We start from the raw sequence: 14,422 nt of genomic DNA on the forward strand, positions 1-14,422 counted from the left end.
AATATGAAAGTTTTGTTATCTATCGAGAAGAAAAACAGTAGAGATGAAAAAGAAAAATCTTACTCTTTCTCTTTCTTTTTCTCTTTTTCTTTCCACATATTTTTTATTTAAATATTTGCACGCCACTTGTGATGCACGGCTGCATTGTGGATATTGCGAAAGGCGTTTATACTTGTAATATGCGTCTGTGAGATATTACACCTACGAACACGAGGAGAGCAAAATACTCCGTGAGAAGCGCATCCCGCACGGTTTGTACAGCTGACTATGAGAATACAGCCGCACTCGCGGTGTTTAACTCGTACCGCGACTCTTTCCACGCAAACATACCTAAGCATAGCGCTGATGCGGGTATTGGTTTAAAATTGACAACGTTAACTAGATGAATTAGATTCGCGATACGTTCGATCCGTAACTTGAACTGCAACTTTCGCTGTCTTGCTTCTCCGTCTCATTCGCAATTGTCAATTGAATTACGGAAAGAAGAAGCCAAGCATGCCTGTCTGGGTATAATGTAACAGGTAGACTGCAATGTGTGAATTAAATACCAATAAGAAATTCCACGAATTATACACGCATTATGGTATGTTAAGTGCAGGACCTTATTCATTAAATAACGATCAAATAGTTCTCGGCTGAATCTGTATGTTACCCACGTTATGCAGGGTATCACGCATACGCGTTTATTTAAAATATTTATACACGGTGCTCGAGCTATTATGAGAGTGATAAGAAGAGACAAAAGAAACACGGAGAAATAACAGAAAATGGAAGACATTAAAGAAAATATTAGGCGATCGTGGGGCAGTTCGACAACCTCTGTAACTGTTTACGTACGTTTGTTTTTTCGTTAGACATGCACGAGACGAAGCGTCAACGAATGAGCACGTAACTCCGTAACAATCGATCGATACCTGTACGTACAACTACAGGGCTAACAAAATTTCATTTGCATACTTGTTTCGAAATCTGGCAGTTGATAGACGTGATGCTTCTTGTTGGAAGGAATTCGCGCTGATTGTCGAATAAAAACGTAGAAATCGGAACATGGAAAATTTCAGAAACACGAAAATCCACGCCGTAAAAATATCTTTTTGCAGATAAATCGGATTATTCCACGTTGCGAGTTCTCTGAGTTTTCGTATTTGCAAATAGTCAAATTCTGTGAGAGGAATCTTTCGCGTGTTTGAGTATTCGACATTATCACGATCCTTACACGTTTCTGATCTTTGCAAATGTTCACCGCTTGGCATTCTCGATCACCGATCAGATTTCGAAAAATCGTCTATAACGACCAGGGGGTTTCGGAAGAAAATAATTGGTGACAACCCCTGAACAGTTTGCTTCGGTCAAAAGAAATATTGTGTAAAAAAACGAGCGTTCTGCGTTATGTGGAATATGGCGCTTATTTAATTGTTCACTATTTTTTCACATTTTTTTGAATTTTTCAAGAAACACTGTAACAATTCGATTATTATTTCTTTCCTGACATTTATATTCGATCCAAATATCACGATCCATAACGCAACGATGCATCAACCAGGAATCTTAATCTACTAAATTAAAAGCTCATATTAAATTATAACTATACTGTTATATTGAATCAACGATGAAAAAGATCGTCAGATCCACGTCTCAAACATCAACCTGAGACAGAATATTACAACTGTGTGTCTTCTTCGTGACGTAAAGTGATATTCCGATTGATGTAAGCAACAAAAAATAACTCTACTCACGATTCTTTATAAGCCTACACCGAGAGAAATTATTAGTTCAAGTTACCGCTCGTTCCTTAACTATTTTGATTTTTTACCACAATCGAAAAATGTAGTTCTAGGTACACAATGAAATTTAGTTTTGTAGCTGTTGCCGGAAAGTCTGGTATCCGTTACTACTCTTTCTCATTACGATCACTCTTACTACATTTTATTGCAACCGTTGCGAAAATTTAACGCTTGTGCAGCGATAAATTGACGTCAAAGCCTTGTTCAACCAAAAAAGTAGAGTAAACCTCAGAAACTGATTTTTGGTTGCAATTACCAAAAACGGATCGAAAATAGCGCAAAATGTTTACGCGTACCTCGTTTTTCGTAATTCCAACAACATTCAAACAATTTTTTCAACGATACCGGTTATACTGAATTTTTCCAGCTACCGTAACGAATAAAATTTTTCTCAGTATAAAAAAAAACTGTATAAAAGTAAAAACTCAACCAACCGCGATCATCGGCACAACGTAGAACGCCCGTCTATCGACGGAGCCTTTCCTTTGACCTAAACGAACTCCCTTATATCGGTGCAACGGTAAAAAATCGTCAATTATCTCCCCTCGAACACCCTAACAATGACACATAAGACGACTCTGCGCGAAAGGGGGTCGATTTCCGCCGAGATTAAACGCGGTTCCTCAGCATTCGGAAGTCCGAAGAAGAAGAAGGCGTCGCGACGCCTCCGTAGCGTCGGCGTTGAGTCGACGTCGCCGGGGGCGAGGGGGAGGGAATCCCAGCGACGACGCGACGCTGGCCGCCTGGCGGTCGAATCGGCGACGTCGCGAGTTTCTAGCCCGGCTTCGGTTCTGCTCTCCGTGCTGATCTCGTCCCAGTGCGGCTCCACTTCTGTCTTGTGCGTGTGGCGTGTGCCGGTGCTGACGAACAAACCGAATCACCTGTATTTCCATTGCCCGGTTATCCACCCGCCGCCACCCTTAGTCGCAGAACTCGAGAGTGCCGTGACGCATCATTTTAAAAGCCCCGCAGCCGCGTTGTACGTTACATAGCGACCGCAGTCGCGGATTCAATTCGTAATTTTATATTATACAATCGTGTCGTTTTAAAAACAGTCCTTCTTATTTTCATTTATTATTTTTAAAACTTTTATTTATAATATCGTTTTCAAACGTCGTTTCGGTACGTGCGGAAAGTGTTGAATATTAAAAATCGAGGCTTTGTAAAATAGGGAGAGACAGACAGACAGAGAGAGAGAGAGAGGGGAAATATACGGAATTTGGGTAAAATCGAGACGTCGAAAGTAACCGGAGCGTTGCGAAAAAGGGGGTTTGGGAAAATTTTGACATAATGGCAGAGTCGTACTCGTCAGTTGCGACCGGCGGCAGTACGATAATGACAGGTACGATAAGCGCGATAAGTGAGAAGGCGACGCTTCGTGACGACGATCGAGATGGTGCCGCTGGAACAGGGCGGGGAAGGGTGAGGAACGGTCAGAAAAACTCCAAGGAGAAGCTGCGGGAGCAGCACGCCAAGGTGGAGGAGGACCTCGTCGAAGAGGAACCGAGAACGTCGTCCGGGAAGACCGACCTCTTCATCTCCGAGACCCTGCCGCTGATGCAGGTAAGGTTATGTAACCCGGCGTTCCGCCGCGTGGTTCTCGCCGAACCAACTTCGCACGTAACACGTGCACATGCGCTTCGATCCTTCTCCGAGCTAGATGGAAAGGAGGTTCGCCACGAGCTGTATCGACGCAATATGGAAGTGGTGCACACCCACGCCCTTATCAACCGCGAGCGATTCTCTTGCCCCCGGTTGTACGACGTTTCAAACCGATGGCTTGACGAAATTCCACTCGCGGATTTAACGTACACGCGATTTCGGTAAATTTCAGCAAATTTCAAGAGATCTCATAGGTTTCGAAGATTTCAAGAGACTTCGCAAGGTTCGCGAAAAGGTGTACACCGGATTTCGGGAGTTATTAACCCCTCGAAGTACGCTCGAGATGTTGCCAAAGCGGTTCCTGCGGACTCTGACGCTTGGCGCGAGAGCTTTCGGAATGAATCATTGTTTGGCGATTTCGACCGAGGAAACGACACGGCCACCGTTGCCATGCTTGCGACTTCGTGTCGGTTGAGTTTGTATTTGTATCGTCATTATTTCCGGTACTGAAAAGTGATGGACGTTTGCGTTTTGCGGTTCAAGTCTGGCAATCGAGACCTCGTACTTACACCATCTTTTCTCGACACTTGAAAATATCACTGTCAGCGGTATACATACAACGACGATTTGTTTGTTTTTACTCGGGTATATTGTGTTGTACGGTACCGGTGTCTTCACCTACAAGCGTGCCTGTAAGGACGAAGATACAATTTTTTTCAAATTCTCCTTTCGGTGTTTTTTCACCTTTCTTCCCTGCAGAGTCCAACCTTCGCACTCGGTTTGTTTTCGTCGTTGTATCCAAGCAAGCCGAAAGTTGATATCCGTACGAGGTCAGGCCGTGATGACTTCTTGCTTCCTCTCGCATCGGTGGTCAACAGTCCGTACATAACTAGCTTCTCATACCTACTAAAATTAGCCTCTTCGACACGCACAAATAGATAGCCTCTCCTCGTCACGCGTGTCTCTCGGGGTGTGTCGGATTTAAGATGTAGGAAATACGTCACGCCTCGCAGCCTCGATTCGACTGGGCAGGGAATTCTGGAAACCCAGAAAGTTTCACAGAATTCTGAAATTTTTGAATAGTCAGGGAATCGTTTACCATATTTTTTATTTCTCAAACATTGAATATTCCTAAATATCACCTCACAAACGATCGTTGCTCATCGGCTGGATGGGACGGTCTCTGACCCAGGTGACGGTTCGTACTTTCACAGCAAAAAAAAAAAAAAAAAATGATATGGAAAATGTGTATATTTTTGTCAATTTGCTGTAAACAATCTATTCGACTTGGTCGGTGAAAATTGTAAGATTTTTCTCTGGGAAACCTGGAAAAGTCGGGGAATTTCGTGACGGAGATTTAGCGGGCGATTCTGTCTTGCCTATTCCTCAAAGTCACTTCAACACTCGCGATCGTTCAAAGGGAAAGAGAATAGGAGAAAGGAGCAAAAATGAACCTCCGAATTATCCGGTTTCACGTTGTTACCTTGATCCCGAAGGTTGCCCCCGTCTCTTTTCGTCAGGTCAGCCCATCGGACACCGACTACTCCCGATTACATCCACTCCAGTTGGTTCTGCAGCGACGCGAATCATTAACGTACCTACCGGTACCCGGTGATAGCGAGGGTGTCCGAACCTTTTAGCGTCCTCCCGCGAGCCGCGTTGCCAACGAGTATAAAATGTTGCGTGCCCTACAAAATAAAAAAAAAGAAAAAAGAAAGGTAAAAAGAAATGGAAAAAAAATTGATCTAGAGCACAAAAGCTCGCTACAATTAAAAATTCTCCCCATTATTTCCCTCGCCCACTCTTCTAGAATTCCCGTCATGCTGCAGGAATGATAATATACGGCACGTGGAGTTTCGGATGTACTTGGACGTGAGATAAATACATGCGATAATTATTGTTCTCGGTAAATATTAGCCATCTTTAAACGTCGACGTATCTCGCAACAGTACGTATGTACCTGTAATATAATTTACACTTCGCGTACCGTACGCGCATTATCAACAGCAGCTGTCGCTAATTTGGCGGGCCGAATGTTTAAAAAAAAAGAAAAAAAGAAAAACATATACAATTTTTAACAGGTGTCGGGTTACCCGCGTTTCGCTTGATCGACGCAGATATGCGACGATTTATTTCTATGATATACGCACGGTGTCGGATAGTTTTGGACTCTAGGTCACGGCTCTCCCTCTCTGTCTGCACTCTGCCTTGATTCGGTATTTAAATTTGGACCGTTTCTCGGCACTCGTAGAATGAATCGCGCTAAACCTCCTCCTCGTTTTTAGCTCCGCGCTTTGACAATGGCGACGGAATGCAGCCGAGCAGCCTAAGTATAGATTCTCAAAATAATTGAGTTGCTCTTCGAACGCCTTTTCTATTCTATCATTTTGTCACTAGCCACCTGTTGCGCTATCATTGTTACACACGTACGCGTTACCGAATTATCTATTTTAACTGTGCAAAGTTCAAGGCAAATTACGTACAGCTGCTTTCTTTTGAATCGGTGCGAGAAACGCAGCTGCGGAAATAAGAATAAATAAATAAATGACAAAAAAAAAAATAATCCGATAATTATACGTGAGGGATTAAAATTTCAATAATTAAATAATTCCAGTACAGCAGCTGTTACCAAACCGCTATCTTTGTCATATATTATTTGTTAACTCGCATTTATTTTTGGTCTCAATTCTTCGTGGTGAACGTCGCGTCGGTTAAATTTGGAATCCGAACGACATCGTCTCCGCACCTCGTTCTTTTTTCTCTCTCTCTCTCTCTTTCTCTTTGTCTCTCTCTCTCTCTCTCTTTCCCTCTCACTTCTTTCCTTTCAAGGCCATCAGCACCGGCAGCAGCTTCGTCATATGTGTTGAAGATTTTGTCAAATATTTGAACAACCCAACGTGTTCCAAGTTTCACGGATAAATTATTTTCACCTGAATACTTAAATATACTTTGTTTCACCGTTTTATCCCTGTCGCACTTCTCGAGGCAAAAAATCACGAACAAATTTAAGAAGCTAATTATAAAAGCCAGTTCAATAACAGAGGACGAAAACCCGATCGCAATTATTGCAAAAACGTCGTCACTTGCGCATGGAATTCCTTGAAATAAGTTTATACCACAGACGATGAATAGAATGTGTAAATTAAAAGAATTTCATCTGACGTACATCACGCTTCGTTATCGTAGGATAATTATCGGCCGCAGGCTTCTGTAATCACTCGAGTCTAGTATGATATTATATTTTACACCAATCCACCTAAAATCCGGGATACGAATCGAGTGCGCCTAAAGCAGAGCTTTGGAAAATCCTGGAAAGCTGTCAAAATCATCGACAAAACGCATTCCAGACTTTATTGTACCGACATTTTTTGACCCACTTTCGGTATTACTTTTCCGCTTTCTTTGTTCGTAGTTGGATTTTGATTTTCCGGCAACGGATCGTTTGCGATACATCGTCAGATCGAAATACGTCTTTCATTCATTTCTCTCTAATTTTCACCAAATCGCACTGTCTCTTCTCTCTACTCTGATCATCGCTTCTGGATTCGCCAACTGTATTACATGGCTGCAGTATTTTTCAATTTGAAAAACTTTACTTCCACACGCATCCCACATCGTTTCTTAGAATTCATTTTTAATGAAGATTCCTCGGAGTGAAAAATAGAATAAAATTCGACTTTCTTTTTGTTTCACGAGTAGAACGAAGGTCACGATACTTGGTTCGAAACAAAATAATAGAAACTAAATAACAGATTTCTTCGAATTGAGCGTCGTTTTCTTCGTTTTACTTTTGAACGAAAAGGAAAATCAATTTTCATCAAGACGAAGCTTCTTTTCGCTTAATTTTTTACTACAAGAAATCACCGTTTAACATGAATTTGAGTAAAAAAAAAATAAAAAAAAAATGTATCATTCTCATCCCAATTTTGAATCGTGACAAAAAAATGTATTTTCTGGTCTCTGATTTAATAAAAAAACGTTTCGTCGATTTAAAAAAATGTTCATCTTCGCGAGGTCGCCACACTTCTAAAAAATGGTGTAAAAAATTCGAAAACTCGGAGGTATCGTTTTTGTCCGAAACGATCGAAAAAATCCACTGGAAATCAGAATCTCAAGGGGGTCAGGCCGAACGATCCGTTGATTTGACGCGGAATGTCCCATATGTGCGCGCGCGTGCTTGCATCTGTCCTCTTTGATACGACGAGAAGAAAATCCACGAGAAAAGAGAAAAGAGGTGGAAAAAGAAAAAGAATCCTCCACATTCCACGCGGGTCTGAACTAATTACCCTCGATATGGTGTCGCGAAACGTTTTTCCCCTTCAATCCCTCCGTCCTATCTCCGCAGGCAGCTGCCGTGGAAAACGTCTTTATTAGACGTTGAAAGGCTGCGCGATTGGGAAACATAACAAATGGACAACAATTTTTTCCGTATATACGTAATTGTGAGATATGAAAATAAAAATACATGGCTATAATATTTTTTCGACGATATTAATACACGCCGTGGAATAAAGTTTATTAAAATTATTCGCACTTGTTTACGTTTTAGGAAGAGGAAACAGTTTCCGTACTCGTTTAATTTTATCATCGTTGTAACAAGCGGAACACAATTTGATTCTTCCTGTTCTTTGTGTTGCAAAAACAAAAAAAAAACAAAAAAAAAAAACCATTGAAAAGGGTGTAGCGTAGTTTTTACCTTTTTTTTTTTTTATTTTGCTCGTTTCAATCCACACCAGTTTTTTGCTTCTTTCCCTTTCTCTCTACCTTGCGTGCGAAATTTTTTTTTATTCTCTTCTCCGCCTTTCCTTTCGTTTTCGCACAAACCTTGCGCGTTATCTGTTCACACATCTTTCCGCGCGCAGCGCGATGACGTAATGAAACTAGCCGAAATTATTACTGCGTATGGTGGGCACATGTATACATATATAATATATATATTAGCGACGTTACGTATCACGTATGTAGTTGTGTGTAGGTATGCAGGAATTTGTGCGACAGTGACGCATTACACCGTCAAGCCGATGCTAATCTAATATTAATCGAGGAAAAGGTCACGCGGAAGCGCGCGATTTTCATCATCCGCGGTCATGTCTTCCCAATGCTGCGTGCGAGAATTCGCTGTATAGATTGCATACGTCCGTTATACCTAAGCAAATTGAAAAAGAAAAAGAAAAAAGGTAACGCGAAGAAAAAATTGTAAGACAGAGACCAGAGATAAAATATCGTGGGTGCTAATAGCCTTTGAACAAGTATATCTGCCTACAATTATTTCTTTAACGTTAAATGAATGAATGATCGAAAAACAAACTAATAAATAAACAGAGAACGTTGGCTTTTAACACTAGACATAATTTATTCAACGATTTTATACATCGCGAGAATTTATAGAAGAATGATAACGATGTTTAGTATCTTTTACAAGAATTTTCTTGTCTATTTCCTCAATACAGTCGTATAACTTTTCGTGAGCGTGGATCGATTATTACCGCACGACATTTAAAATCTAAATCATTAAAACTTCAAATTCCTTTGCAGTTAATTTCGATTTATTTTTACACGATTAATTATTCTTTTCGTATATTTTTTTCATGCCTCTTAATATATTATAAAGAGTAAAAAAACGTTAAATATGCCTCTACCTAAGACAATATCGTCAAACCGCGACGTGGAGTGTATGATGTAAAGCGAAACATATCGTATTTGAAGTATTTGTTTGCTCGGAGTTTGTCGATGGGTCAAGCTGGAGATAAGTTGATTAAATGAATTTTAACTCGGTTAATTATAGCCGACGCTACTTCATACACACACCCACATAATATACTTTTTATTATATTATATCACACATTCCACGAGGTTCGGTTAACGATCTAATAATTCGCCGAACGTAATGAAAAATAAAATAATAACGTCGACTTGTGCTCATATTTTACATTAGATAATTACGGGTCTAATATTTCATTCTTGGAAATTTCTTAGTTAGATAAAATAGTTAGCTACCCACGCATATTGCGCTTTGTCATTTCCATGCGCCTGTACTTGATAGATAAATTTCGCAACAATTTGTACCAAGATAATCTGCGGATTAATGGGTCGGTGAAATTTTTGGGCCCCCGAGGCGTGGGGCACTAGATTGGTCAGGGACGCGACTGGATTAAAATCGACGACGCATTCCTTGTTTAAACTGTTCGCCTGTGCGCTGTTCTTGTTTTTTTTTTTTTTTTTTATCCTCTTTGTCACCGGTTTTTAATCGTTTTTCAACAAATTATCGGCACTGCATCGTTTTTTTCATTCATTCGTTCATTCCTTTTTCTTTTTTCTCCTTCCTTGATCGCTGACATAATACTTTGGGATATTCAACGCATTAAATGACAAGTAATTATTTGATCAATAAATATCTATAATCCAGCACGCTGATTGTAAATGCGATAAGATGATTTTTTTTCTTTTTCTTAAACTCTGATATGTTGGAACGGCCAAACGTTACGTAAGTTCTTTACGATTTTCACGATTTGTGATTATATACCTACTTGATCAAGCCTTCGGTACGTGTTTGATATGCGCGAGGTCTACATGTATAATAATATACTTGATTGCGTTATGCTTATAGATAAATTTATGTGTAACGTTGAAAGCTGTGTGAGAGAGAGAGAGAGAGAGGCAAGAGTGCGTTGAAATTTTTATTCTTCAGCTATTATATTATATACTATATTACGTGTAAATAACGAACGGATTTTTTGTCGACAAGGTCGAGAAGCTGTGCCTGGAGGAAAATAATTTACAAACGACAGAACGTCACGGAGTTTGAGCTACTCCTGAAAAATGGAATAAAAAAAAAAAAGAAAAAGTAAAAAAACAACAATTCCTCGGCGATTCTTTTTTCTTATTCGGTTAAACGATGTGAGAAAAAACCGGATCGTGAATATCATCGGAGCGTGCCCGCAGTGTTGATATGGATTGCGAATGAGACTGTATAATGACAATAATTGTCATTTTAACGCTGCGCCGCACCGAATAATTATACAGCAGAGAAGTGTGAGACAAAAATTCAGACGTTGAATGAGAGTTTCGACAAAAAAAAAAAAAAAATACGCGTATATTACGCAGTGTACAATATTCTAATATACAATTTTCATCGTTTTACACGCTTGGACAATCGATCGCTCGATCTTCTAATTAGACGTGGCAGATAGTAAATTAAAATTGAACCACCTGTACAACGTGCGAAGCTACGTGACTTGACAACCTTCGTGACTTTGCAAAGTTGCATTATAGACAAACTGCTTACGTGTGGTTACAGCTGATTGCGAATAAAACCAACGGTAAATCAATCCGCGACTTTTGCTTTCTGCGACTATCTTTTTTCTTTATCGTTTGTGTCTTTGTTTTTTTTTTTTTTTTTTTTTTTTGTTCTTCTTCCTTAATTCTTACACGTGAAAGTGTGGAAAAAATGTACGAAAATTACCCTACACACACGTATTGTACGATCAATCGATCGTTCGCATTTTAAGATATACAGATATCTTTATCGATTGCGCAAGTATTACAATATTATACGCACGATTGAACCCGCTTTATTACGAGAAACCGAATAAGGAACGGTTAATTTATACCGTTTATACATAGTATCGCAGATTTGCTGTATTCTTTTTCGTTTTCAACGGTGCAGGGAGAATTGGAATCTGCGGGTCGGTTTGATATTTTTATTTTTTTTTTTTTTTTTTTTTTTTTTTTATTTTTTGCTTCGTTCATTCTTTATCCGAACAATCGTCGTACCAATAAATATGTAAAAATAATCGAAAAAATTTGTGCACGGTGCGGTCAGTTCTCAGATACCATCCTATCTGCATCTTGCGCTTGCGGCTCAATTCGAAGATAACCCCTTTTTGCGTTAATTACTCACGCAATGATTATATGTATATACATATATGTATATAAACATGTCACGTGCCCGATGCATCGATCTCTGCCGCAGCGGTCATCTCTACAAAGTTTATCATTATTTCCAATCCAAATCCGTCTCGATTCTCATTTTTGCTTTATTTAACTCCCTCTCTCTCTCTCTCTCTCCTTCTTTATTGCCCTCGCTTTATTGTAAATCTTTATTTTGTACATTTTCATTGCGATATTCGTACACTTGTGCCGATTCGAAGTATTCTCCAACATAGCTACTCTATTCATCTTCTTTTCTGCTTTGTCAACGTAAAACTAAGACCGAAGTCTTTCTTTTCGAAGAAAAAAATCAATCGTAGATCATCGACATGTTTCTCTCTTGTTTCTTCTTATTTTTTCAATCTTCCTTCCGATCATCTCCATTTCTCGGCTAACGTGGCAACTCCCGCCTCTCGTGTAACTCGTATATTTACTCATTGTCGGCGCAGGTTTACAAGAGAGCCGTAGAAAGGAAAGGCCTTGATATTTCGTGCGTGTAACAAGAACACCTCTGCTGACACTTTTAAACGTGTATGGGTCCTCTCTGTGTCGGTATACCGTGTAGGATATGCAGTCTGTCCTGCTGCGCACACGGGGGAAAACCAATGGCCAATGATCGTTAAACCGGCAAGGCCAACACTCGCCCAACTAGCCTGCAACCAAACCCAAACCGAACCGATCACGGGAGAATTGCCGTTTCGGAGTGTTCGGATCGGAATAGAAACGCTTGGACTTTGATAAACAAGAGAAAGGCGGGGAAAAAACCTGTCGAAAATTTTGCAAAATTAATTTTTCACCCCACTTTTCCAACCACGGAACAAACATGCGAAAGGACAGCCTTTCCTTCTTTCTTTGTCGCGGCTGAAAGATTCGATATACAATTTTCATTTTCACCCACGATCTACGTTTAGCCAATCAATGATAAATGTGTTCGACGGTAGGATTCGTGCCGACCCAACGGAGAAGAAAATTCGATCCGCCTAGATTGAACTTTTTTCATTCTCCTTGGCAATCGCGACATTTCTTCTTCAATCTTCGGTTTAAGATATTAAACGTACGACGGTGTGTTATTGTTGCATATAGTATGATTTAATAATATCATGCGAGATCGATATTGATCCGATCGTCGATCAAGTTAGCCTGCGGAGACTGACTTGCGCTATTCTTTCGCAACGTGAAACAACCTTTTGCTTTCACACATATTTTCACATGTGGTTGTGTACATAAATTATACAGTTACGAAATTTTCTTATCTTATCTTGCCTTGGATGAAAATAAATGTATAACGAATTACAAAGTTATAACGCTGTGTACGTAACGTGCGTGCATCGAAAAGTGTAATAATGATAAGAAGAAGGAGAAAAATAAAAGTGAACAACTGAAATAACGTCTCGCGATGAAAAATTTGCCCCTTTTTTTATTCACCGCTAAGAGATGAAAGAGGAAAAAAAATTCGATGCAATTAAAGCGGCCATTACTCGCGCGAGTAAAAAATGTAACAAATAATCAATTCGAACGATTGGTTGAAAATACCTGTTATAATATGCACACGTACGCGTACTATGTTTAGTATTTTGATCGAATAAGCCTTCTCATGTAGATGGATTTGTTTACCGATACGAATATGGCTGAGGTTTTTTGTTTTTTCTTTTTCTTTACAAACAATCGTCATTTGATTTTAAAAAGATGGAGTGACCGTTGCTCGTTGCGTTTACGAAATGTAATCATCGTTCGCGCGATTTCACGCTTTCATCGAATGTATACGTTATATCCGCGAATTTAATCGCGACCGATTAGCCGTCTGCAATAATAATTGTTATAAATTAAATATCCCGCATGCACGAAGCGTCGCTGCGGAGCAGATAACAATTTATCAACGTTACACACATCTCGGCAGCTGCTCGTGGTTCTGTTTCGATACACGGCATTATCCCTCGGTTATTAGGTGTGTATATCTATCTCCACGCACCTTAAGTAACAACGATTTTACAATATTACAGCTAACCGACCACCGGGTGATTTCATCAATATGATTGCTATTGTTGTAATACACACGTCCTTATCAGACGCATGTAATTATAGCACGGAATAACAACGATCGGAGGAGATAACGCAAAGCAAACCTACCGGAGGTGTTCGATCATGTTTCATATTTCATCTATGTCCGTACCTACGTTCTACGTATTATTGTTATTAATAATTTTAACCGCGAGAGTAAAATTACAAAGGCCGGTAAACAATTACAAAAATTCGTTAGCTGTCCGGTACGAAAGTGTGAAAAAAAATTCCAACCCTTAAATTTTCTAAGAAATTGTTTCTTCTGGTTTCTTAGTACTGCCAAAGTTAACTTCTAATCTCTCTGTCAAATATGCGATGTGTTAACGGTAGTGTTGATATTTAAATATTCATCTACCCTCCCTAGTTGTTGTTTAAGATGATTTTTTTTTTTTTAGTACATTTAGAAGAAAGTAGAAACACATGTCATAAATAAGCCTTTTTCATATATCTAGTCTCTTAAGTATTGCTTACAACTAATGCTGTTTATATAATATATTATATATATTTTTACGAAGTCTTCATCAATAACGCGACATGCATTTTTTTTTTAAATTCAATTCCAACGCCGCAACTAGATGTCCCGGATGAGAAAACAATATTTTTTAAACTCCCCGCAGCTCGTTTTGCTCGTCAACGCAGTATAATAAAACCGACATACACGCGATCTATAATACGCGTACATTGTATATTTATACGTAAGTAAAATCGTGATAAACACATCGAGTTCAACAGGTATAATACACATATATGTATAGTTATAACAATGTTAAACCGCAGTTTGTTTTTACCAGTGCAATCGAATCGAGCCATTATTATTAATTCGATTATTATCACCGTTTACCGTTAATCGAAGAAAAATAAAATAATCGTATATTCGAAATTAAACATGTAATGTAAGATCTCGATAATAACAGGTTTATCATCATGTTTGAACATTTATACGTGTCGCGCAGGTTACGCGCGTAATTCAATCATTTACCCAAACAGTCACGTATATCTTTTATTTACTCTTATTTATTCGTCGTTTATTTCTCATCTTTCTTTCTTTA

General features: G+C 39.3%; 1 protein-coding gene and 1 long non-coding RNA gene across 2 annotated transcripts in view; one reads left to right on the forward strand and one right to left on the reverse strand.

Annotated features, from left to right (window-relative positions):
- Window positions 1–2,588: 2,588 nt before the first annotated feature.
- LOC107217106 (terminal nucleotidyltransferase 5C) overlaps window positions 2,589–14,422 on the forward strand; it is a 74,505-nt gene continuing 62,671 nt past the window's right edge. Inside the window, exon 1 of the mRNA XM_046746410.1 lies at window positions 2,589–3,347. Coding sequence (XP_046602366.1) covers window positions 3,075–3,347 — 273 coding nt within the window. The 5' untranslated portion in view covers window positions 2,589–3,074. The remainder of the gene's footprint in view (window positions 3,348–14,422) is intronic.
- Window positions 4,149–14,422, reverse strand: part of LOC124296570 — a 30,003-nt gene continuing 19,729 nt past the window's right edge. Inside the window, exons 2-3 of the long non-coding RNA XR_006906391.1 lie at window positions 4,870–5,074; window positions 4,149–4,424 (exon numbers count right to left, since the gene is read on the reverse strand). This is a non-coding gene — a long non-coding RNA (uncharacterized LOC124296570). The remainder of the gene's footprint in view (window positions 4,425–4,869; window positions 5,075–14,422) is intronic.

The sequence above is a fragment of the Neodiprion lecontei genome, chromosome 1 (assembly GCF_021901455.1).
Source record: "Neodiprion lecontei isolate iyNeoLeco1 chromosome 1, iyNeoLeco1.1, whole genome shotgun sequence".
Taxonomy (NCBI): domain Eukaryota; kingdom Metazoa; phylum Arthropoda; class Insecta; order Hymenoptera; family Diprionidae; genus Neodiprion; species Neodiprion lecontei.